Consider the following 23,058-nt stretch of genomic DNA (forward strand, 5'->3'; position numbering starts at 1 on the left):
CCCATCCCTGGAGGTATTTAAAAAACGTGTAGATGAGGCGCTTAGGGACATGGTTTAGTGGGCATGGTAGTGTTGGGTTGATGGTTGGACTCGATGATCTTAGAGGTCTTTTCCAACCTTAATGATTCTATGATTCTATGATTTCCCATGATACAGATTTCATAGGGGCTGGACATGCCCTCAGAATGAGATTTGGATTAATTCAAATAAAAGAAATTTCTTAATTTTGCATTCCATACTCAAGTTCTTCCTGGATTAAACAAGATTATTATTATTATTGAGCTATGTGGTCAGCCTAAGTATGTCAAAGCAGCTTCTAACTGGATTTTAATTAACAGATTACAGATATGCTTTTCTTAAGCTGTTGTTGATGGTAATTGAAGTTACCACTGCTCCTTAACATTAATGTGGCAACATTATTTGTGCTCATTATTGCCCCTTGGCTATGATGCAGCAAGTGAATGTTTCCCTACTATTTCTTCAAACTCAAAGGCAAAGAACTGGGCCCTTTATTGTATACATGTGAGGCGCTTGGCACAACAGAAACTCTTCTCACGTAGGTCTCTCACCTCTGCTGTAATATATCAGTTAAATAATAATTATTTTATTCTGGAATAGAATAGACATGCAATAAAATAAATTATCCAAATTAAAACAAACGTAACAGGGGTAATTTTAGTAAAGATTACATACAATTTTAAAAAACAAATCCAGAGCACAAGGACCCACTGAAGCACTGACCTGTGATTATCCCTAGTATTTAATTTTTTTTACGTTATTCTTGGCAACTGTGAAAACTAGCAATTTTCCAAATAATATTTGGGCATGGTTCAGGAGACAGTACAATGAGGACCATTCTACATAGGGGGGTTGGATGACGTTATGTTGCTTGGAGATGAAGACAGTGGAACAGTTTAGCTTTATGGATGTATGCCATGTAGCCTCTGAGCCATAAAATAGTTTTATTTAGTAATACTTATGCAGCCAAGGAGACCACAGTCCTTCACACTACAGGGCCTATTACAGCATTAATACTTCTCAAACAGAAGAGGTGGCTGTAGTTTCACAGCTGTACAGGTTGTGTTGTAATTGCATCAGCTACAGTTCTTTGTTATTGACATTATTTGTTATCTTATTTGAGAATAGGAATGGCTAAATGCAATTCAGATAATGATGACAAGTACCAAATATAATTAATTAGTTTTCTTCTCTAGTAAGACTGCTAACACAGAGTTGTTCACTGTGTTCACTTTTTAGTACAAATGAATTTTAAGTCAGTCTCTGAAAACTATCTCTTGGTTTGTTCATTTATGTTTCATAATTGAATGGAACGCAGAATAGGGAAAACATGATTCAGAGTGACTTTCCTCCATAAATTTTTGTTAAATATCTTATTTTTTTTTTTCCAAGACGATCAAAGTCATCCTTGATTCCAGACATTGCAATTTATTATGCTATAGTTTCCTGCATTCATCAGCATGCAACAGAAATAACACCTTTTGAGCTTTTTAATCACATGAAAATATTTGTCAAGCTGACATTTTGGCTATTTCACAAAAATGCATTAAGTCCATCAACAGTGCATAAAATGGTATAAAGCAAAGCTCTTTTTATGCCATCTTGAGATGTACAATTAATGGGATATAGCCTAGTTTGATTAATCTGTGCATTCATAGCATCTCATACTTGACATTTGTAGCTAGTTGCTTCTTTTATGAGAATTTTTCTTATAGCATTCATATACAAAAGGGAATTAATCATCCTCCCAGTTAGTCACCTTTTTTGTCACTTACCCACCAAAAAGCCTTGGCTTTCCAGGGAGTGTTTCTACTAAACACTCTTGGTGCCATCTTATTTGTTTTCTCCACCACACAGTTTTCATCTCTCTTGGCAAAACTATTTTTCATTCTACAGCTTCTATGGAGTGTAATGTTAACAAAGTATTTGAACAGAAAAAGCCATTGCTAGTCTATCTTCCATTTCACATGTAATGAAAACAATTTGAATTTGAGTTGACACACATGCACTAATGGTGTTCATGCAAAAGAAAAAAAAAAAACAAACAAACGTCAGCAGTGCTGGAATCCTATACTTGTGTTTGACAAACAACTTCAGTGTTCAGTGACAGATTATACGGCTTGAGTATATGCCTGGAAGCAATAAAGAGTGAAAAGAAGTGAGTTAAACTACAATAAGTGAGAGTATCCACTCATGCAGAAGCCAAATGGTCACCTTTAAACCATTATTTTACTTCTTCATTCCAATTGTGGATAATCCCACAGAAGAAAAATGCTCACAGAGAAGTGCAGAAGAGGCAAAAGACCCGGTAGAGGTCTGTGACCACCTGTGAAGCTCTCACTGAGGCTTCTTCAACCTTTGACTCTGCTCCTATTCCAGGTGCATCAACACCAGCATTGCAAGTTATGCTCTTTGCACGCTAACAACTCTCTCTTGTGTTGGCACACACAGAACAAAGAGAAGCTGCTGCATGGTGTGCAGTGGGCAACATCCCTATAATGAAAGAAAAAGGGCTAAGTATTTTTCAAAATCTGTTATAAAACTAAACTGAGAAAATTAATGTGTGGCTCACTAACTAGTTCAGAAGGAAAGAAGAGATCTTTACAGAAACAGTAAGCAAATTAACTGTTAGTTTTAAGTTGCATGAGGGAAGACATTAAACACTTCTGTTGTGGGGGAGCAACTGAGTATTTGCAACTATGAAGTGAGCTCATTAAAAATCTGCCACTGAATCTGTCTCTTAAAACATGTGCCATCATATCTATAAGTGAAGATGCTTGTTAGTAATAATAATTATTGCTCACAGCACTAATAAATGATGCTTTCCCAGTAGTCAGTGCATGTTCTTTTCCAGACATGAAAAGTCTTTGTCTCAGTCATCTTCTTCTTGCCTTATTCCCCTTGTTTTTTCAAAGGCAACTTCCCTCTCCCTGCCTCAAAGCTCAGAGGCTCATATCTTTTGAACTTGTAGGTGAATAAAATACCTGGCAAGCAACGTGCCAACCGTAGATCATCTTCCAATCTCAAGGTAGACTTTTACAAAAACTGGAATACTTTTCAGTTTGTTAGCTCACCAAGTCTAAATGGCAGATTCCTATGTGCTGAACACTGCGTAGACCCGTGTAATTATCTAGCACAGCAACCCTGTTGTTGCCATATAATTCATTGATTTTCTGGGCAGTGCTGCTGGTGCCCGTTTAACATATTTTTGCTACTTAATATGTCTTAAATAAACATTACCAAATATCTCTCTTCTTTTCATGCTTTTTCCTCAGGTAAGTCAGCAGATTCTCAGCAGCTCTGAAAGTAAAAGCTGCTACCCCCCCAAGTACAGACTGAAGTGCCAAAATGTGAAGATCGTTTTTAAAATGCCGGGGTTTTTTCCTACTCTGAAATGAAACTCACGTGCCACTGTCCACACCATTAGCAAGTATGTAATTCCCTGTGCACATATAATTAAGCAAACTCTAATAAGCTCCTATTGACAGTAATAGACAAAAGACCTTACTGAAGCTATGGCAGTGCATATTTTAATGCCATTATTGCATTTTTAATTGAAATTGGCCTCCCCTTAACAAGCTACACTTAACCTCTAGGTACAATGCAGTGTACAAGAGTTTTGACATAGTCACCCATTAAAGGTGTGTAGTTAGGCATAAAGCCAAAGCTAAGTGCTCCTAGCTCCAGTGGAGAATATCCTCCAAGGAATGAAAATATTTCTATTCAGAAGGTATCCTTAGTAGCAAGTGATTCAGCCTTCAACAATCTCTAATTCTTCAGAAGAAGGAAGTAGATTATTTTATGATGTTAATGAATGATTAGTATTTTATTTCTGCTGATTTGTATGCACGAGTAAATAAATAAGCACTCTAGTACCACCATCTTTCCTTGTTTATAATATATTAAGCAGCATTAAACTGATACTTACAAATCCTTGAGTTTGACATTGATTTTCTACTAGCTATTTTGTGCTAAAAAACCTGTGATGTGTATAGATTTGTCATCCACTATTCACCATTTTAAAAAGTGATAAATAAAACAAAAAAGCAAATCCCAGTTTTCACACTTGTTACCAGTGGCTGAAAGAACAAAAAAAAATGTACTTTCTTTCAACAGTTCAAAAATTTTGTTAGATTGAGGTTTTCTGGTCATCAACAAGCTTCCAGATGTCTCCAGCCTCTCCAGTGTGAGTTTTGCTTCTGTCAGAAACAAACTTTGCACATAACTAGCCATAACTTCAGGTCAGTTGCTTATGTCAAAAATAAATAATTTATGAAAGGAACAAAAGCTAATATGCTGTGTAACTAAGCATTGCCCAGCCTAAATAGTCAAATGTATGTGTCAAATCATGGAGCCAGCTTAAAAATCAGAAGCATTGACTTAAAAGTATTTTGAAAATGAAATGAAATTAAATTCAACTAAATTAAATTGGATTGTTTATTTTTCAGTTTCTTCTGACTTCAGGGTCTTTGTGGTTCTATCACATGTTCAGCATCTTCTCCACAATCACAAGAGAAACTTGCAGTTTAAAAGCATTAGCTTCTCACATACACTCAACACTCCAGTTGTGAAAACTTTCAGAAAAGTTGGTGCTGCAACAGTCACATTAAAATGATGGAAGCTGACAATATTGCAAAACAGGTTATAAATTGAGTATAAGCAATATATTGCACCTGTGTTGGCAATTTTAGTCTATGTGAGTACAACAACCCATAAAAATCTCCTAACACAAAGTTCATAAAATTAGGAAGGTCTAGTTTTATGGAAAAAATAAGACAGCCTTCAGGTCACTTAACAGATTGTCACTAGGCTGTGGTTACAGAAAAATGGGAGATATAACCAATTAAAAAAAAAAAAAGTTAAATACATTTTTTGTTTAATTGAGGAATCTTTGCATTATAAATATTCCATTAGCCCCTTCTAAAAATGAAAATATAGATATCCTATATCTGGCTGATTGTCTGAAGAACAGCTGCAAAACAACAGAAATATTCTGATTTGAAAAGAAACCAAAGTATTGACACATCAAAATATATTATTTTTCTTATCCATATGTATTAGAAATGTATTGAAATAACATGGAGTAAAATGTTAAAATTCTATTACACCATGAGTCACAACATAGTGCTATGCATTAATATAAATATTTCAGTTAATTCTCTGACTAGAAACACTTCAAAGTGAAAAGTATTTTTTAATACTACTGCACTCCTTTGCATCTTCCTTGTACTGAATGCTAAGTGCCCGGTTCCTCAAGGAATTAGAGGTATTTAACAGAAGTGAGGATAAGGATAGGTAAAAAACAATTCTATCATTGCAGAAAAGAATTGCACAGTACTGCTGATGGTGCTATTCAACCAATGCTTCTATTGAACCATTATTTAAATTTGCAAGATATTGTTCACAATTAACAACACAAAGAAAAATTCCATACATCTACAACAGAAAAGCTTTCCAATTAATAAGAAAAGACATAAAGCAAGCATTGTCTTTCTCTTAGTTCTGTATGTCATTTCTAATAAAGATTGAATAATAGAAATTCATGCTAAAACTAATCTTTTCTTTACAATAAGAAGGCTTTATAGTGCAGGAAAAATTATAAACTTTTTTGGTCTGGCTGTTTCTCAGTCAAAGGGCATATCAGTTACTGTATATTACTGCAACATTCCAAGCATTAAATTAAATTATAGACAATAGAATCAAGTACAGTTTCCATCTGTGGGGCATTAAAAAATGAGGCACGTTCAGCAGTTTATTTATTCCCAGTAGAAATATCCCTGCTGAAATAGTGCTCTTAAAACATTCTCTCCTACCAGACTTTACTGTTTCAAATGCATTCCTCAGGCAATGTACATATTTAGTTTTCAAATGTGACATGTAGAAATCAACCTTGATTTTCTTGGATGGCTTGACTTTCTTTAGTTGTGCTACGGTTTAGGTAACCTTATCACTCCCAAGTTCTAACCCTGCTACCGGACCTATACAAACAGCCTGAAGCATGCTTATTCAACAGGGCTACAAATAAGCACCAAAGGTCCACCTGTGTTAATATGTTTTGAAGGCTTCTGCCACTTATTACACGATTAATGTATAAGTAGAAGCCAAATAGAGACTGAACCTGCAATCTTTTGTCTAAACACATGAATCTACCATCTGAACTGAAAGTTATATTGATAGTTCAATAGCACCAGAGATCATTGCAGTCATAAAAGAAAAGGCTACAAACATTACTGGTAGGTTTGCATGTGCATTTTTTAATTTATTTTAAAATTGTTTGGTAAATCTGAATTATTTGGGATTTTAATAGTAGGTATTATAGCTTCTTTTTCCTAACGCAGGAAAATTCTTTCTGTAATTTAGATCAACAGAATGTATAAATAAATCAGAAACAGAAATGTAGTGCATCAAGGGCCAGATTCTACACAGGTATAAGCGAAATTTCATTTATGCCAGTGGCAATAGGCTAACTGAAATGAGCTTCGCCCCTACATGACTGGCCCTCAGAATGTTTCAGCAGTGCAAAATTACTTGCAATTTATAATACTATCTTTTGCACAATGTTCATGCCATCTTCTTTTGCTGTTATGGTGTTTCTCCTGGAGACACTAAGGCTCAATGGCACATTTGAAATTGAATCCCTACCTATGTCGAATCCATCCATTTCAGGATTCGTTACACTACACTCTAACGACATATATTTCTATTCCTTTTTTCCCCAAAAAGACTCATTAGAACTCAAGAAAAAATGCCAGTACCTGCATAGAGCTTGTAGCTTGATGTGAAATTTAGTGTTTATAACTGTGTGTTGAGTTCTGTGACTGAAAGCCCAAATTGGGTGGTATTGGAAGACAGATGAAGGTGATTAAGCATAAATGAATCCAAATTTCCTAGAACTTTTGTGTAATGAAACTTCTGAATGTTTACAGTAATATTCTGGACTTACTCCACTTGTTTTTTTCATTTAAAGCTCTCTGACATAAGAATGTAAAAAGGAGGTAGAGTAAATATTTAACATGAAGGGATTCCTTAGATGTCTTTAGTACAACTTGCTTGAAGCAGAGGATGGTATTTCAAGACGCATAATTTGTGTTAAAGGGCTGATGCTTATACTTTTGGTATAAATGCAAGAACAGGGGCAGCTGGACTTAGTGGAAGCCACACCTATGCAAACACCATGGCTTCTAGATTCCAGTACAGACAGCATCTATATTGCTGCCTTACTAAAACAGCACATGTAAACCCTTATCTTAGTAACCCACCAACAGATACACAGTGAAAATAACTCCTCCTAAAGGACCTGACTTCTGATCTTTATAGCCCTTCTAAAAAGAGCAAGAAAGCAAGCAGTGCAAATTCCAAAGAGTTAGGCTCTTTGAAATAATTTAATAATTGATATAGAGACACTGACTATCTGAGCTATGAATTAGCAAAATGATAAATTCTATAGGGAAGAAAAAGTAATTGTTTTCAATAACTATTTAGCATATTCAGATAATGGTGATGGCCATGGACAAAAGAACTGATAACCACAGAGAAAATAGTTATTGCCAGATGGCATTAATAACAGCACCGGGCTAGACTTGCATAGAAAATGTGTAAATATAGATTAGCTCTGTAACAATTTTTAAAGATGATCTTTATTTTCTGTAGTGGTGTCACTGAGATTAGTTTCAAAAGGAAAAAAAAAAAGAAATAAGTTGGAATAACAGGAAAAAAAAAAACACAGACGGACTGCTGCTTGCTTTTATCAAATTTGCATTTGATCCATAATCTTTTGAAAATATAGATCCTCCTTATAGTTATTATATTTGTGCATTTATTTTTAATATGCTGACACCACTTTCATTAGCATAGTTTGAGATGGCAAGCAGCCTTGCTCATAAAAAGAGACCTTTGTGTGAAATAACGTTTTATATATACATATAAACATACATACATACATGCACACAAACGCACATTCTATGGGTCACAGAATATTTTTCTCAGATGCTTGTACTCCCAAGGAGATGGATGTAAATATTCTTTTTTTATTCTACTGTTACGCAGAAATATTTTACTTGGAAAGGTGACACATCCAACTAATGACCTGGTATCAATACCCTGTGAGTATAGAAAACTCTGTTCTTTAGTATAAATTGTATCGTGGAAAATGAAGATGGGGAAATAACCTGGAAGATAGCTAATCCTTTTCCAGCTAGTGCATGGCTATTAACTAGAGTAGGTTGTCAAATGCTTCCTCCTATCTTTTTTTAATTGGCTCATCTAATAGCAGTTCTGGTGCTTGCCTTTGCAGATTATTCTGAAGTTAATACAGCTGACTGTCACATTATTTGTATCCTTACTATTAAATGACCCAACACAATTCCTTGTCTTGTCCTTGTAGTATTTGCTATTTTCTTTCTTTCCTGTTTTTTGGGTTTTTTTTTCCTTTTTTTCTTTCAAAAGCCAGTATATACAATTGTGGTGTGTTTTAACAACTTTATTTTCCATTGCTTCCGATAGTGGAAAATGGGGAGAGAATGTTTTATACTTATCTTACACTCAACTTGCACAAGTGTATGAGATTACAAAAGATGCAATGAAGACCACTATTGTTTGGTTTTCTTGTGATATAAATATAACACACATCATGGTGCATGTGGTCTCTTAGTGCCAGCCATCCACTGGCACGAGTTGTTTATGCAACTCAGATTGAGAAATATATCCCTCTGCAAGAGAGCCTGTTGAAATCAGAAACTATTTATATAGATGATACTTATTTCTGTGAATAAAGCTGGCATAAATAAGCTAGATATATTGCATTTACATCTACACAAATGAGCTTCTAATGCTTTTCCTGTTTTTTTATTTTTCTCTGTAAAGAAAGCTATATCACTGCCTTCAGACCAGACACTATTTTATAATATCCTACAAGGGTCAGAATAGAATAAAATATTCCCAATTCTTTAATTCTTAAAGAGAGAAAATTCTCTTGAACTTCAGTTAAGTTTATATAGTAAGTGGCAGAACTACTTAAGTGTAACATTTTCCTCTAATGTATTAATGAAATATAACATAAACAATTAAAGAGCTTTCAGTTAAATAATAGATGTTTAGGACCTATTCATTCCTAAGAGTACTTACTTGTGACAGTTTGATAAATGTATTATTCTGTGACAAGCTATTTCATACAGTTCATGATGTTCTTTTTACGTATTTTCCATAGTATCAGGAATGGAGAATTGTATCCTGATGGATAAATACTGGAGCAATATGCAGCATGTATTACAAAACTAACATGTCCTCAGATAGTCCCATGCTCATAAATAATGTGCAGAATATAAATTTCTGTTTCTATTATATTCTAAACAAAAGCATTGCTGTCAGATTCAGTAATATGGTACTTGGAATATATAGTTCTAATATAATATCTTTAAATTTTTCATATTTATATTGAAGCTAATTTTGGAAGTAATCATCATATCTCAAAAGCCAATATTTAGAAATTGTCTTGTAATTTTGTAAAAGGTTTCTGAATGTTGTCTTCTATGTGTCTCTTCTCTACATCTTTGCATCTCTACATACTACTATGAAAAATCTGTAACAGTTAAACTAAAGAAACACTTTTTTTTCAAAAGCTCTTTTGGTTTTAGAGGTAGCTAAATTTTATTAAAGATTGAATTTTATTACAGAAGGAATATCAATAAGTGCTTTAAAAGTATGCAGAAGTTCTTTGCTGTCTGTATGGATCCTGGTTTTGTTGTGGGTTTTTTTCTTTATTCTGTAAGAAACATTATGAAATCTTGGAAAGTGAATGTTTTCATTGATTAGTATTTTGGCAGGAAAAAAAAAGTATAACTACACATTTTAAATTAAGACTTCTATTTTGTTCAAAGAACATTTCATTTTGATATGTTAGTTGACTTATAATAAAAAGGTGACACTTCTTTAATCAAAATAAAATCTGCAAAATTATCAAAATAGTTCCATCACGTCAATGTGAAAATAACAACCTTTTTCAATGTTTGAAAACTTTTTATACTTGAAGATTTTATTCTCGTTTGGAATGGAAACATTTTTCAATGCCTTTAAAAAATCTTTCAGTGCAAGAAAAATGTTCCCTCCCAGTTCTAATACCTCATGTGCGTTCTGCTCCCTTTTTTCTGAGGGCAAATTCTCATCACAGGATAGTAGCCTTGTGAGTCAACCATTGTACTTACATTCAAAATAGGAAGTGTCCGACAGTTATATACAGACTTCCTGAATGATCTTTGCAAATCATGTAGGACTAAATCCAAACCCTGGAAAATTTGGTGAAAACTGAAATGATTATTTTCACATTTTCCCCAACTTCGTAATGGAAATCCTTTCTTTTTTGACTGTGTCTTCCAGTTAGATTGCAAATTCCTAGAGAAAAAAGATTGTCCAGGGCTGTATATTTTTGCAGTGCTAAGCAGTACATAATCTAGTAATCATAGAATCATAGAATCATTGAGGTTGGAAAAGACCTCTAAGATCATCGAGTCCAACCGTCAACCCAAGTAATGATTGGTGCCCCTCAAGGGTCCATACTGGGAATGACACTATTTGATATCTTCATCAACAACATAGGTATTGGGATTCAGTGCAAATTCAGCAAGTTTGGTGGGTGACAACAAGCTGAGTGGTGAAGCTGATACACTTGAGGGAAGGGATGCCATCCAGAGGCACCTTGACAGGTTGGAGGAGTGGGCGCATGCGAACCTTATGAAGTCCAACAAGGCCAAGTCCAAGGTCCTGCACCTGGGTCGGAGCAACCCCCAGTATCAGTACAGACTTGGGGATGAAGGGATTGGGAGCAGCCCTGCTGAGAAGGACTTGGGGGTACTGATGGATGAAAAGCTGGACACGAGCCAGCAATGTGCACTCACAGTCCAGAAAGACAATCATATCCTGGGCTGCATCAAAAGAAGTGTGGCCAGCAGGTTGAGGGAGGTGATTCTCCCCCAGCTCTGGAGCCCTCAGCACAAGAAAGACACGGACCAGTTGGAGCAGGTCCAGAAGAGGGCCACAAAAATGATCAGGGAGATGGAACACCTCTGCTATGAAGACAGGCTGAGAGAGTTGGGGTTGTTCAGCCTGGAGAAGAGAAGGCTCCAGGGAGACCTTATTGCAGCCTTTCAATATATAAAGGGAGCTTATAAGACAGATGGAGAAAGACTTTTTGCCAGGGCCTGTAGTGATAAGACAAGGGGCAATGGTTTTAAACTGAAAGAGGGTAGATTTAGATTGGTCAGAAGAAAGAAATGTTTTATGCTGAGGGTAGTAAGACACTGGAACAAGTTGCCCAGAGAAGTTGTGGATGCCCCATTATTATATGCCCCATAGTGTTCAAGGTCATGTTGGACGGGGCTTTGAGCAACCTGGCTTAGTGAAAGATGTCCCTACCCATGGCGGGGGGGCATGTTGGACGAGATGATCCTTGAAGGTCCTTTCCGATCCAGACCATTCTATGATTCTATGATCTAATCCCTAGATCACTATGAGCTTCTGCACAACATTCTAGCATACAAAAATGAATCCGCTATATCAATCCCTCATTTTCATAGTGTCTCTATAATTCTAAAGTCAATAGCCCTTGTGAGAAACAAAGGCTATTAATGAAATTATTTCATGTTCTATCTATTGTAAACTCAGCTATAAGAAGAAAAGACAGGTTGACCCCAAAACATCTGAAGTTGAGTACCAATGTTATACCAAACATCAAGATGAAGGTGAATTTCTAACAGTACAGTGAAGAAAGAACTAACGGAAGAACACCCCATAAGTGTGTGGTGTTTATACATACTATGCAAAATTAATCAGAACAGAATCACACTGAGACGATGTTCCAATTTGAAGGGGAAGGGCTGTTGGTTTTTTTATGGTTACCATCAGGTCAAATGAGGATATAGAGATGTTACTTGTAATTTGGGGAGATTGTTTCTCCCCTCTGCATGTAGATTTCTCTACAGTCTGACAGGGCCTTTATTACCACTGGGTATTTTTCTAAAAGCATCTGAAGGGTTTAGGAGCACAAATTACATCTGAAATTCAGTAGGGTCTATTGTCTGACTCTGTTAGGTGCTCAAATTTACCATGTGTCAAATGTACAATAAACCTCTATGCAAGCACTAGGATTTCCCCCCTGCCTTGCAAAATCTGCCAGAAACAAATGAATAGTGTGGGGAAAAAAAAAAAGGAGGGGGAGGATGGGTGCACATGCCTGTGAAGGTTTAAGGACAATATGCAATGGTTTGTAATACAATTCATAACAGTTATGTGACCATTAATAGCTGCCTAATATTGACTTTTATTCTCCGGTTACACTACTTAAGATCAACTCTGTTGAGTTCTACCAGCTCAAAGTCAAATGACATGTCTCTGTTTTTGTCTGCTAATATTTGCAAAGCGTTAGTGATTCTGAAAGGTTTCAAATATGTCCCAAGTTATTCAAATAAAGCTTTTCTCTGTCTCTTTCTTCCAAGGCTTTTAACCTAACCAGCATTTTACAGATAATTAGGCATACTGGGGGAGAAACAGTAGAGACAACAAAGAGTCTTAAAGACAGTTATTTCTATGTATTGCCCTTCATTGCAGTGCTTAAAATTGCAAACATTGACAAAGTACAACCTCAGCTTATGTTTAGAATGCATTTTGGGGTGGAATTCATCTACATTGAACTATGTATCTAAAACTTAGTAGACTTCCTTAAAATCTGGAGTATAGAAATGACTACTTTTAGATTATATGTTTAGATTCTTTTATAAAGGAATTTTAAAATGCCATTTGGGAATGCCTCTTTCTCTTGTTCTCATAAAAAAAGACAGCTGGATAAATATCTTAAACTAGACACCTGACCTTGAACAAAACAAAAGCTGAATATGACATATCCCACCTACAGTATAAGAGCTTGAATTCATCTGTAAAAATCTGTCTTATAATAAAAAAGTTAACAAAATTAAAATAAAGCCGCCAACAAACAGATCTTTGATGTACTCAGTTTTCATTAATATTTAAAAGTATTTGGGACATATCAGGAAAAGCAGGATCAAATCATGGATATGTTAGTGCTAGATAACTCAAATTACGTAGGTCTTCTGAAGAAACTGACGTTTAGCAGCTGAGTACTTGTCTTCTTTCTGTGAATTAAATCTTTCCAGAGAAGCTATTCTGTTCAATTAAAGAGAACAGACTTTGGGGTAACAGTGTACTCATTTCTGCACAAATCCATTCACTGTTGTTTAGAGTTGCTGTGCTCAGTAAAACGAGTTTATTTCAGTGTGTGAGGTGTAGCAAATCTTTTTAAACTCACCTATGGAATATTATCTCAAACTCTGCATCTGCTGTGAGTAATTGATTTGGCAGAAAAAAATACCTTGAAAGTTTCCTTTCATCTTTTTAGTTATTTCCATCTCAGTTTTTCCTCTGCCTTTTGCTTTTCTTACAATGCCTCCTTTCTCCTACATTCTGTTTTTTATCATGTTGATGATTCCAGATAGCCTTACGTATACTGTCAATCACATGCCATCCTCCCCAAGAGCATATGCCCCTGAAAATCACATGGGATAGCTCATTTTTTCCCATCTTTTTCAAAGGAAATTCAATTTAACAATCATTTTGAATAGCATAAAACCCTGACTTTTGGCATCTTCATTTTAAATGAAAGCACCAGATTCTCTTTCTGTCAAAATACTAGATCTCTCCACAGGAAGAATTCTACCTTTCCCAGATTGGTGTGGTAATAATCATGTAGTAAGTGGTACACCTTAATAAATCAAATCCTCAAGAGGCTGGACTGTCTGTGTTTCATCAGAAGAGGGCTGTGATTATTTGAACCATATGTACCTTCTAAAACTCAGGAGTTTTATAAATTGATTCTTTCACTTGTTAACACTATTAAGATATTAAACATAATGTAAAACATCATCTGTGAGTATAATTTAAAGAAGACATTTCTTTGTATGCTTACTTCCTTAGAAATACATTGGGTGAAGTGAATAATGTGCTCAAAGACTATTTCATGGATGCTTGTGTCATCCTTAGACTGGAATAATTTCATATTAAAAATTTCCAATTTCTATTTCTGCTGGAATGTTTTTATAGGCAAACACATTTCTGAAGCTTTCTATCATGCATTCTACATTTATAAAAAAAGTTTCTAACATTAATAAATATTTTTATCATCCAGAATATTATCAATTATTATCACCTACTCAAAATGCTTTATTAAAGAGATAAGGTTCATTAGGGTTTGAAGAGAATTTTAGAGGCAGCCACTATACTGGTTTAATATTGCTCACATAAATGAATGTCTACCCTACTTTGGACTGAGACCTGTGGACTTGTAACAGCAATGGTCTTACGTCATTTTGCATAAGCACTGACTATGGTTTAATATTTTCTATCACAATGACATTTTTGAAGTGTTTTGTCAGAGAATACTTTGAGGTTGTGTGTACCTTTCCTGAGAAAAATCACACTGGAAAGCTAAAGAAATTTTTTTGATAATAGAGTCCCTGGGATAAGGAACATGTCAACTTGATCATAGAAAATTTTGTCTTACGTCATTTTGCATAAGCACTGACTATGGTTTAATATTTTCTATCACAATGACATTTTTGAAGTGTTTTGTCAGAGAATACTTTGAGGTTGTGTGTACCTTTCCTGAGAAAAATCACACTGGAAAGCTAAAGAAATTTTTTTGATAATAGAGTCCCTGGGATAAGGAACATGTCAACTTGATCATAGAAAATTTTGCTATCTAATACTGAATTAATCAAAAAAATAAATGATCAATCACTCGGCAAGCAATATCCAGATAAATGGAAATAGATATGGAATCAATATAGTAAGCTTAATTTAATATTTTGGAAAATAAATGTTGAAAGAGTTAATATTATTAAATATTAAATATATCATTAAAAGCATGTTGTGAATGCATGGAAGGAATTATCCTTTAAATAAAATTTTAACTTTGGAATTATGAAGGTTTCCTCTCATTCTGAGTTGATTCCCCATCTGTTGTTTCCAGGTTCAGATAAAATACAGGAGGAAAACATCTATTTCGTCTATATTGGTGTGATTACCTAGCTCAAAGTTAATGAACTTAACTGGGAAAAATGGCAGACAAGCTCTGGATTAGTCCTTATATCAGAAGCCATAGTAGCTTACTACTGCTGTAATGAAAATCAACAATAAGATCCAGAAATTGGTAGGGTCACATATATTACTGTTAGAAAACAAATAACACTTCAGCATATACTACTGTTAAGCAGGTACTGTAAAAGTTTTCAGCTGATTTACAAAGAAGTTTTCTTCTAACACAGTCTGTAAATTGGCCATCATTACTAGGTAGGTTTGATTAAATATGAAAAATACCAAGATTTTATTACACTGCATTGAATTTCTTTTTAAGAATTAGTAACATTAAATTGAATATCAGATAATTTTTATTAGACTGGCATGTGCTTCTAGAAATGCATGTTAAAATTGCAGTAAACCCAGCCTGTATGAAGATTGTGTGTGATGATTTTTAATTTAGTGTACACTGTAGAAGTTTCCAGCAAGAACTAGAAACATTATGAAATACTGTGTAAGCATACACTTTGGTTTTTTAGTAGTATGTAGCATATCAATACTATAAGCCCTGGTAGATTTGTAATGGTTATATTTCTGTTGTTTAGTAACTAAAACCAGATCAATTATAGTGGGACTAACCAAGTATGGTTTTCTGCCAGCAGGGAAGAAAAACTAAATATCTGCTAGATGTGACAGAGTGTATGTATGTCACAGTATATATGTGACATGTAATAATTTGAAATGGAAATATCAAGGATTAGGACATGACCTAACATGATTAGCTGTGTTAAAGACTTTCAAGTTCCACTGAAATTTTTCTGCCATACGCTGAGGAGAATTAGAAGAAAAGAAAAAAAAACCCGCTATGATTTATTACATGTTCCAGTTATAGGTTTTTCCAATATTCTTAGAAAAAAGAGAGAAGAGAGATTTGTATTGCATACAGATTGAAAATATTCTTGTCTCCCCAAATGATACCTTTTAATTTCAGAAACTTTTGCCTCTGTAATTTAAACAAACTCACAGGGAAAGTTCTTTGTTTTAAGTTTTTACTATAATTTAAACGTCATCACTAGATCCACACATTCAGAGGAAGAGAACCAAACAAACAAAATTATTCATGGATTTTTCTGCACCAGCTTGCTTCATGAAGCCAATTACATTCTCCAAATACAGCTAGATAGCCAAACTCACCTGCTGTTAAGAGCAGAGGTTGAATCATGTGAGAGTAGTTATGGACTAATGGGGTTTTTTTTGTCGTTACTGGACTTTGCCTTCTGTGTCCTACCCTGCCAAGTTTCTGAGGCATCTGCCTGGCAGCCACACAGATAAAACCTCAAGCAGTAAAAGTTCATACTTCAGTCTCCCTCACAGCCTTTTAAGTTTATCTCCTACTGATTCACGTTCCCCAAATAAGATACTAAAATATCTTAAGAATTGTGTTTCAAAAGTATAGTGGCAACTTTCAGCATTACTACTACCAAGATTTTTTAGTTAGTTTGTGATTTGCAATTAATTCTGCCTTTAAAGTTCTTGGCTCAGGTTTTGCTAGCAAACCTCATGCGGCAGCATTGACTTCAGCCACCTCTGGCCAACTTACACTGTCCCCTTTTCTATTGCTCAGCTGGTTTAGTTGCTTGCTGGTTCACCTGAGTTAGTGTATCCTTCCACTACCTGGCAATCACTATCACGACTCTATAATTATTTTTGCAGCAATATAGATGACTGATGACTGTGAGCCTAGGAAAGTAAAAATTGCTAATGCATTATCTCATATTCAGCAGCATAGGTTTTTTGGATGAGTTTTCGTCTCTTTTTTTTTCCCAGGGGAGAAAACTTCTGCCTCCTGTTACCAATTTTATATGGAATATTGCCAGTTAGAGGTCTTAACCTTGTCAGAAAGATCTAACCACTTGTAAGATTGTATTTTTGTCCTTGTGATGGATGACTCTTTAGAGCACCCTTGAATAGTAATCTGCCTTAAAGTACTGGTGGTTTAAAACTGAAGGATACTTGCCTTGCCTGATCTTACTATTAACCTGTAGTTCATAAACGGTGTCACAAATATTTCAGGCTCTTCCCTATGTCTCCTTTTTGATTTTCCTCTTTTTGTTTCTGTCCCTTTCTTGTCACATGTAAGCAGATTTTGGTTATCACTTGTCAGCTATATAACAAAAAGCTGAATTAACTAAAATTACATAAGGCTCACTAAATTCTTATAAAACTTGTTCCACTGTAATATTTATATTCCAGGACTATGCTGATAATTGGAAACACAAAATGTCATTCAGGTGTTCACATTACCTAGACTTTATATCTGTGGCCTTTTACATTATTGATGGGGACTGAAGGCAACCCCAGTCGTTACCTCTGCCTGTAAAGAAGCACTGAGACGTCCACCTTACGTACTCAACATGTTCAAAGTGCCAGACTCATTTGTCAGTGCCCTGCATCTGGAAAACATCTTTCCCGGAAGAATGTTCTGCAGAATGAAGTAGTGTGGGAGGTGAGACTATATTTCTGTAGAATTTAAAAGGGGAACCAAAGATTTTTATGAGGGCAAAAAAGGGCAAAAGCAATAGACTTGTGCAGTTGTGATGATGTAATGCTATGAAAAACAGCAGAGCAACAGCAGCTTTTTCACTCCCTGAGAAAAAAAAAAAAACTACAGTGATATTTGTCTATATTCAAGGTTCAAAGTTATATCTTACTCACTACATGCTTAATTTCTGAGACCACGCTATACAGGAGAACTCACTATACTCTGGCTGCTGTGGAGCAGCAACGAGGTTTTTGCATTTAATGTCCTAAGCATATTTTAGTTATCAAGCATTTATATTTAAAAATATTGAAATAACAAAATAAAAGGGTGACTTCATTTTTTTTTGTAATATAACAAATGGCTGTTTTAACACAATCTTAGAAGTTAGAAAGAATTACATACTGATCATTAAAACATTCAAGAAATCAGCTATTATGAATATAATTAACGTTGCTTGACAAATGCCTAACAGAATCCATCTTGTTGAAGAGGATATAATATGAATATATTCACCAAAGTAGATTTGCTATAAGAGAAAGTGTGGTAAGCAAGATCAGTCTGAATATTTGCCAGCAAGCTCTGGCAGACAGATAACAAAACTTCAGGCTTGTTCTCAGCATTTAAAACAGAAAGAAATAAGATTTGTTCTCTTAGGAAATGTAATCTATATGTCCAGACTTGCTTTAAGGCTTTCACAGGTAAGTGAATTGCCATATAGGAATATGTAAATATTGAAGCAATCCTTCCTTAGCTGAGTAAAATATTGTTTGTACTGTAATAGTGTAGTTTTAGTTTTGGTGTTGAGCTTTTAGATTAAAATGGCAAAATGCTATAGTACAAAAGCTGAATAACATTTTCTCAAATTTGGGGATCAGTACACCGAGGCAACTTGAAGCTCTGTTTTTACCAAAAGAAAAGAGTAGTAATGGTCTTTTCTCTTTTGTCCTGTGTGTTGAGCACTAACAATATATTCTCCCTGAGCAATTTATCCTGTTTTTCTCTTGCTTTTTATTTCTTTACACAAGATCTTTATAGAGGAACGGCTTTTTGTCACAAAAATCTATAGAAACTCCATAAAAGAAAGGGTTTTACTCAGCTGAAATCTTCAGCCATTCCCATGTGAGAAAGGAGCCGAGGGTTTCTAGTCCATGAACAGTTTATATACTTTATCCACTAGCTGTTTAATATAAAATGCATAGACTATTTTGAGCACTAGAACCAGAACTTCTTTCCCAGAAAAGCAATTTAACTCCTAAATTAGAGTCATGCTACTGCTTGTTCAGTCTTCCTGAAGCTTGAATATTTTGTTGCACTGCTTCAATAGGAAATGGAGAAAGCATCCAACCTTCCCTACCAATCTAGTAGTTAATAGTTTGCGATTAGACCTCTTTATGGAAAGAGAAAGATCTAGGTTTCAATCAATTTAGAAAAGGAAATTGAACTCACGTCTGCGATTTCTCAGGTGACCGATTTAGCCACTAGAATATTTTTAAAACATTAGGCAGCACTATATTTTCTCTGGCCAGGTTCTTGAAGAAAATTGCAGTTGCACCTGATCTTGTAAGTATGCTAGATGTGCTCAGCATAAATGTAGCTATTAAATCCTACTATTAGGTAGAAGAACGACTTCTTTTTTGGGTTATGCTCAAGTTTAGGCATGATCTAGAAACTGAATTTTTCAAATTAAGGGTGTGGGCATGACCAGGAGCACAACTCTTGACACCTTGAGGAGTCTGTAGTCACAAGGTGACCCTTGCAAGCATAAGCTTCTTCAGGGTAACTGAGGGTAGATTTTGGGGAAAGTTGCTTTGAGCTTTGAGTTGAAGTGTTTCCCTCCCAATTGTGCCCTGATTTAAATGACTCAGGGTATCTCAACGCTGCAAAGTACAACAATCCATGAACTAACAATTCACTAAATGAGTGTGGAGGCTGTGCAACCTGTGGCTGCAGCAGCTCAAGTCTGGAAGCAGTACAGCTGCATCCCTGGAGTGCTACATCGAAGCCAACCAGCTTTGCTGAAGGGGCATAGCTTTACATGAGTGGCGTTCTACTGCTTCAAAACCTGGGTCATTTACAAGCCAGATCACGGTGAGATTCAGTTGCCTAGAAATGATAGGCATCTAGTGCCATTTTAGACTTCCTGATATCCGACCCATTCTCCTGGCATTCAGAAGGTGCTGTATCCTAATTGCCTACACTATCCTAAAATCTCAGATATCCTACAATGTCCAGAAATCCTAGTACCTTTCAAAGGAACTACATAATACTAGTACATTTGTGGTTCAGTAACAAAATCATTCCCCAGGTCCCACTCCTTGGTGTTTTCCAGCCCTTCCAGATGTCAGGTTCACTTCTGTGCTTGTCTCTACACCCACGGCAAAAACATGCCTGTATAGCTTTGCTGGAGGTAGTCCTAGAAATATGTCTTTTTACAGGTTTGATCTTGAAAGCTGTTTAATATTCTCAACTTTCATTTAAGACAATGAGAGTTGCAGGTGTACTTGGCAGGACCAAGTCTTACATGAGTAGTTATCAGTTTATGTGATCAGGTAGAGCGGGCTGTTCATTGTGCCTTGTGTTCTCATTGAGAACATATGAGTGATATCTCTGATCTATGTAAAGAAATATTGTCTCATTTATGAAAAATTTGCCTTCAAGGCAGCATGGAAGTAAATCAGGGGAAGCTACCACAGTATCCTTTTGTGGCTTGTATGTAACTAGAATTTAAAATGCAATTCTTTTAACTCCAAGACTGATTCAAAAATAAAATATGTTGGATGTTTTATATTCTTGCAAATAAAAAGTGGCTTTATTTAGGACCAAAAGAATATTTCTAGTTCTGCTTTCATTCTGTTTCTAATCTGATCACAAACAAGCAATGTTCTTCTGAAACAGCACTCTGCTGGATTTGCTTGGTGGGAGAACCTTGCTTTTAAAGCATCATTTCCACACTGCTATGCAGTTTTGTGCTGAGTGTATCACTGTCAAAAAATGTATGTATGCCCACTGGTCAGTACGCAAAGCTTAGACAAAAAGCTCTGCTCATCATGGTGCTCCTCTCCATGACTTAGCTTTTCTATTTGTTAAATGAGGCCAGTCACACCCAGGTACAAGGTGTGTTGACCTCTACTGTTAAAAAATATTATGGAAAGCCTAGGTATTAACATTATTCTCCACAGCTATTTAATCAATAGATTCTTTTTGAAGATAGCTCAGGAAATAAATCAGTTGTGAGGCTGAATTTCTAGTACAACTCCTTTGATAGAAAATTTATCATCTAGAGAAACAGCTTTCAGAAACCAGTTGCTTTCAGCTTCTGTTGTCCCGAATCAAACCTAGTCAACAAATGGAACAAAATATATTTATCTTATTATTAAATTCCCTTATCATCACACACACAATATAAATAATAATTTAAAAGAAAAAGAATTTGTGGCAATGTTGGATAAAATTAATATCCTCATTGAATACTAATTTTTTTGCCTTGGCTCAAAATATTTGTTCTCTTTTCTATGCTTTGGGATATAAGTAAGGTATCTCATGAAGAAAATTGGTCGTGTCAGATCTTTTACGGGGTAAGGTAAATTCGAATTCAAATATAACATTCAAATCTTATTGGTATGGAACGCCCTTTTCTCAGGGAACACAAGATAAATTTTTAATAATGATTATGAATTTTGGTGATTTAATATTTGTGTACCTTATGAGGCTGCATTCTCAGGTTAAAGATATACATAAATTTCTGAAAATCACAGCATACGTGGATGGTATATATGGCATCCCAAGAGGATGCTATAGTGATAGACCTGTGCGAGGACTTTCTCTGACATGTAGGACCAGTTCTCTTGCAGAAGACCAACTGTGGCCTCTATGTGGTTGACATGGACAAATGAACATAACTGCTGGTGTGGCACACGAGCTGGAGCCTCCACCCCAAGCTGGATGAGGGCCCATTCGTTGTTTTCACTAGCTCTGGGACAATCCCACTTTTTCCAACATCAGCTGCTGGGCCTCATCCAAACAATTTGAAAAGTTATGCTTAGGGATAGCTGTGAGGATAAGCTAAAAGGAATTTAGTTGCTTTTACCAAAAGTGATTTTTGTTTCTTCAAAATAAAACAATTCGCCAAAATATGGACATAAGAACATAGTTCCTTTCCCCCAGTCCCAGCTCGGCTGTTTCAGAGGCAGTCCTAAGGTACTCTTTGTAATGGGTTTTTTTGAGGCTTCCTGCAGCAAAATGGTTTTCAGTCCCTCTGACCTGCTGCGAGCCGGGCTGTGCTCTGCACCATCTGCTCAAGAGTACAGAGAGACCCCTGTGCTTGCCTTTCTTCCTTCCTGAGGCCCGATTCCAAGTTTCTGCAGCATTACCTGCTGCAGAAATTTCCCTTTCTCTGCAGTAGTGACTTTAGCCTGGATCACGTGAAGCTAAGCCCCAGCTCCCCTTAACTGACCAGTGCATTTCTTGACAAAATCAGTAATCACTTGGAAAATTATGAATATGCATTTTACAGATTTCATACTGTTTCTCACTGAATTTAGTGTCAATACTTTCAGTGAACTGAGTGGAGACAGTGCTGGGCTTAAAACAAGCAACCCCATCCCTCAAAAAAACAAAACCAGAACAACATTGTGTGTACAGTAAAAACGTGCAGTTTGACATGCCTGAGGGAAAGACAAGGAGACAATTTCCAGTATTTTTTTTCCGTTTCCATCAGTTCGTTATTTTTTTCCCGTTTGCAGTTCATGTCCTAAGCAGTGTTTTTTCTTTTTCAGAAAATGTTAAGGAGAAAACTTGTTTTCCCCCTTCCCCATCTCATGATATATTGATCACAAAGATTATGATGTAAAGTTTCATACACAAACCTCCTGGAGAGCTGGCTCATTTTGAAAATTGTTCCCAGGTGTTTTGTGTCTCTTTCTTACTCAAAGATTATACGATTAGCATTTTAATGTCCCGCAACTTCTTGTCTAGTTCCCTAGGAGGATATGAAAATGAAGCCATGAAAGCTAAGCTGTTTGGTATTTATCACACACACTCTGATTGTATTTCAGAGCTCTGGGACTTAAACAGGACGTCAGTCTTTCATAGTCCATTTGGATATCTTGGTCTTCATATAATGCTGCTGGATGAGTATCAAGAGCGACTGTTCGTGGGAGGAAGAGACCTCTTGTATTCCCTCAGTTTGGATCGAGTCAGCGACAACTACCGAGAGGTGGAGTAAAAAGCTATATATATATTAGTCACTTTGTGTCACAATGTTTAGCACAGAATATCAGAGTCTGCATGAATGGAAATGAGATAATGGAGTTTTTGCAGAAGTTTTGTGCACAAACTTTAAAGTCATGTTTATATTTAAGAAAAATACACTGATTACCATTTTTTCCCCAGTAATAACCCATAAGGGTCACTCTAGGTGA

At 35.7% G+C, this 23,058-nt stretch overlaps 1 protein-coding gene across 1 annotated transcript in view; it reads left to right on the top strand.

Moving 5' to 3' along the window:
• SEMA3E (semaphorin 3E) overlaps positions 1-23,058 on the top strand; it is a 158,361-nt gene that overhangs the window by 57,740 nt on the left and 77,563 nt on the right. The window contains exon 2 of the mRNA XM_009285519.1: positions 22,693-22,853. Within this exon, the coding sequence (XP_009283794.1) occupies positions 22,693-22,853 (161 nt within the window). The remainder of the gene's footprint in view (positions 1-22,692; positions 22,854-23,058) is intronic.

The sequence above is a fragment of the Aptenodytes forsteri genome, unplaced genomic scaffold, assembly GCF_000699145.1.
Source record: "Aptenodytes forsteri isolate BGI_AS27 unplaced genomic scaffold, ASM69914v1 Scaffold87, whole genome shotgun sequence".
In the NCBI taxonomy this organism is placed as follows: domain Eukaryota; kingdom Metazoa; phylum Chordata; class Aves; order Sphenisciformes; family Spheniscidae; genus Aptenodytes; species Aptenodytes forsteri.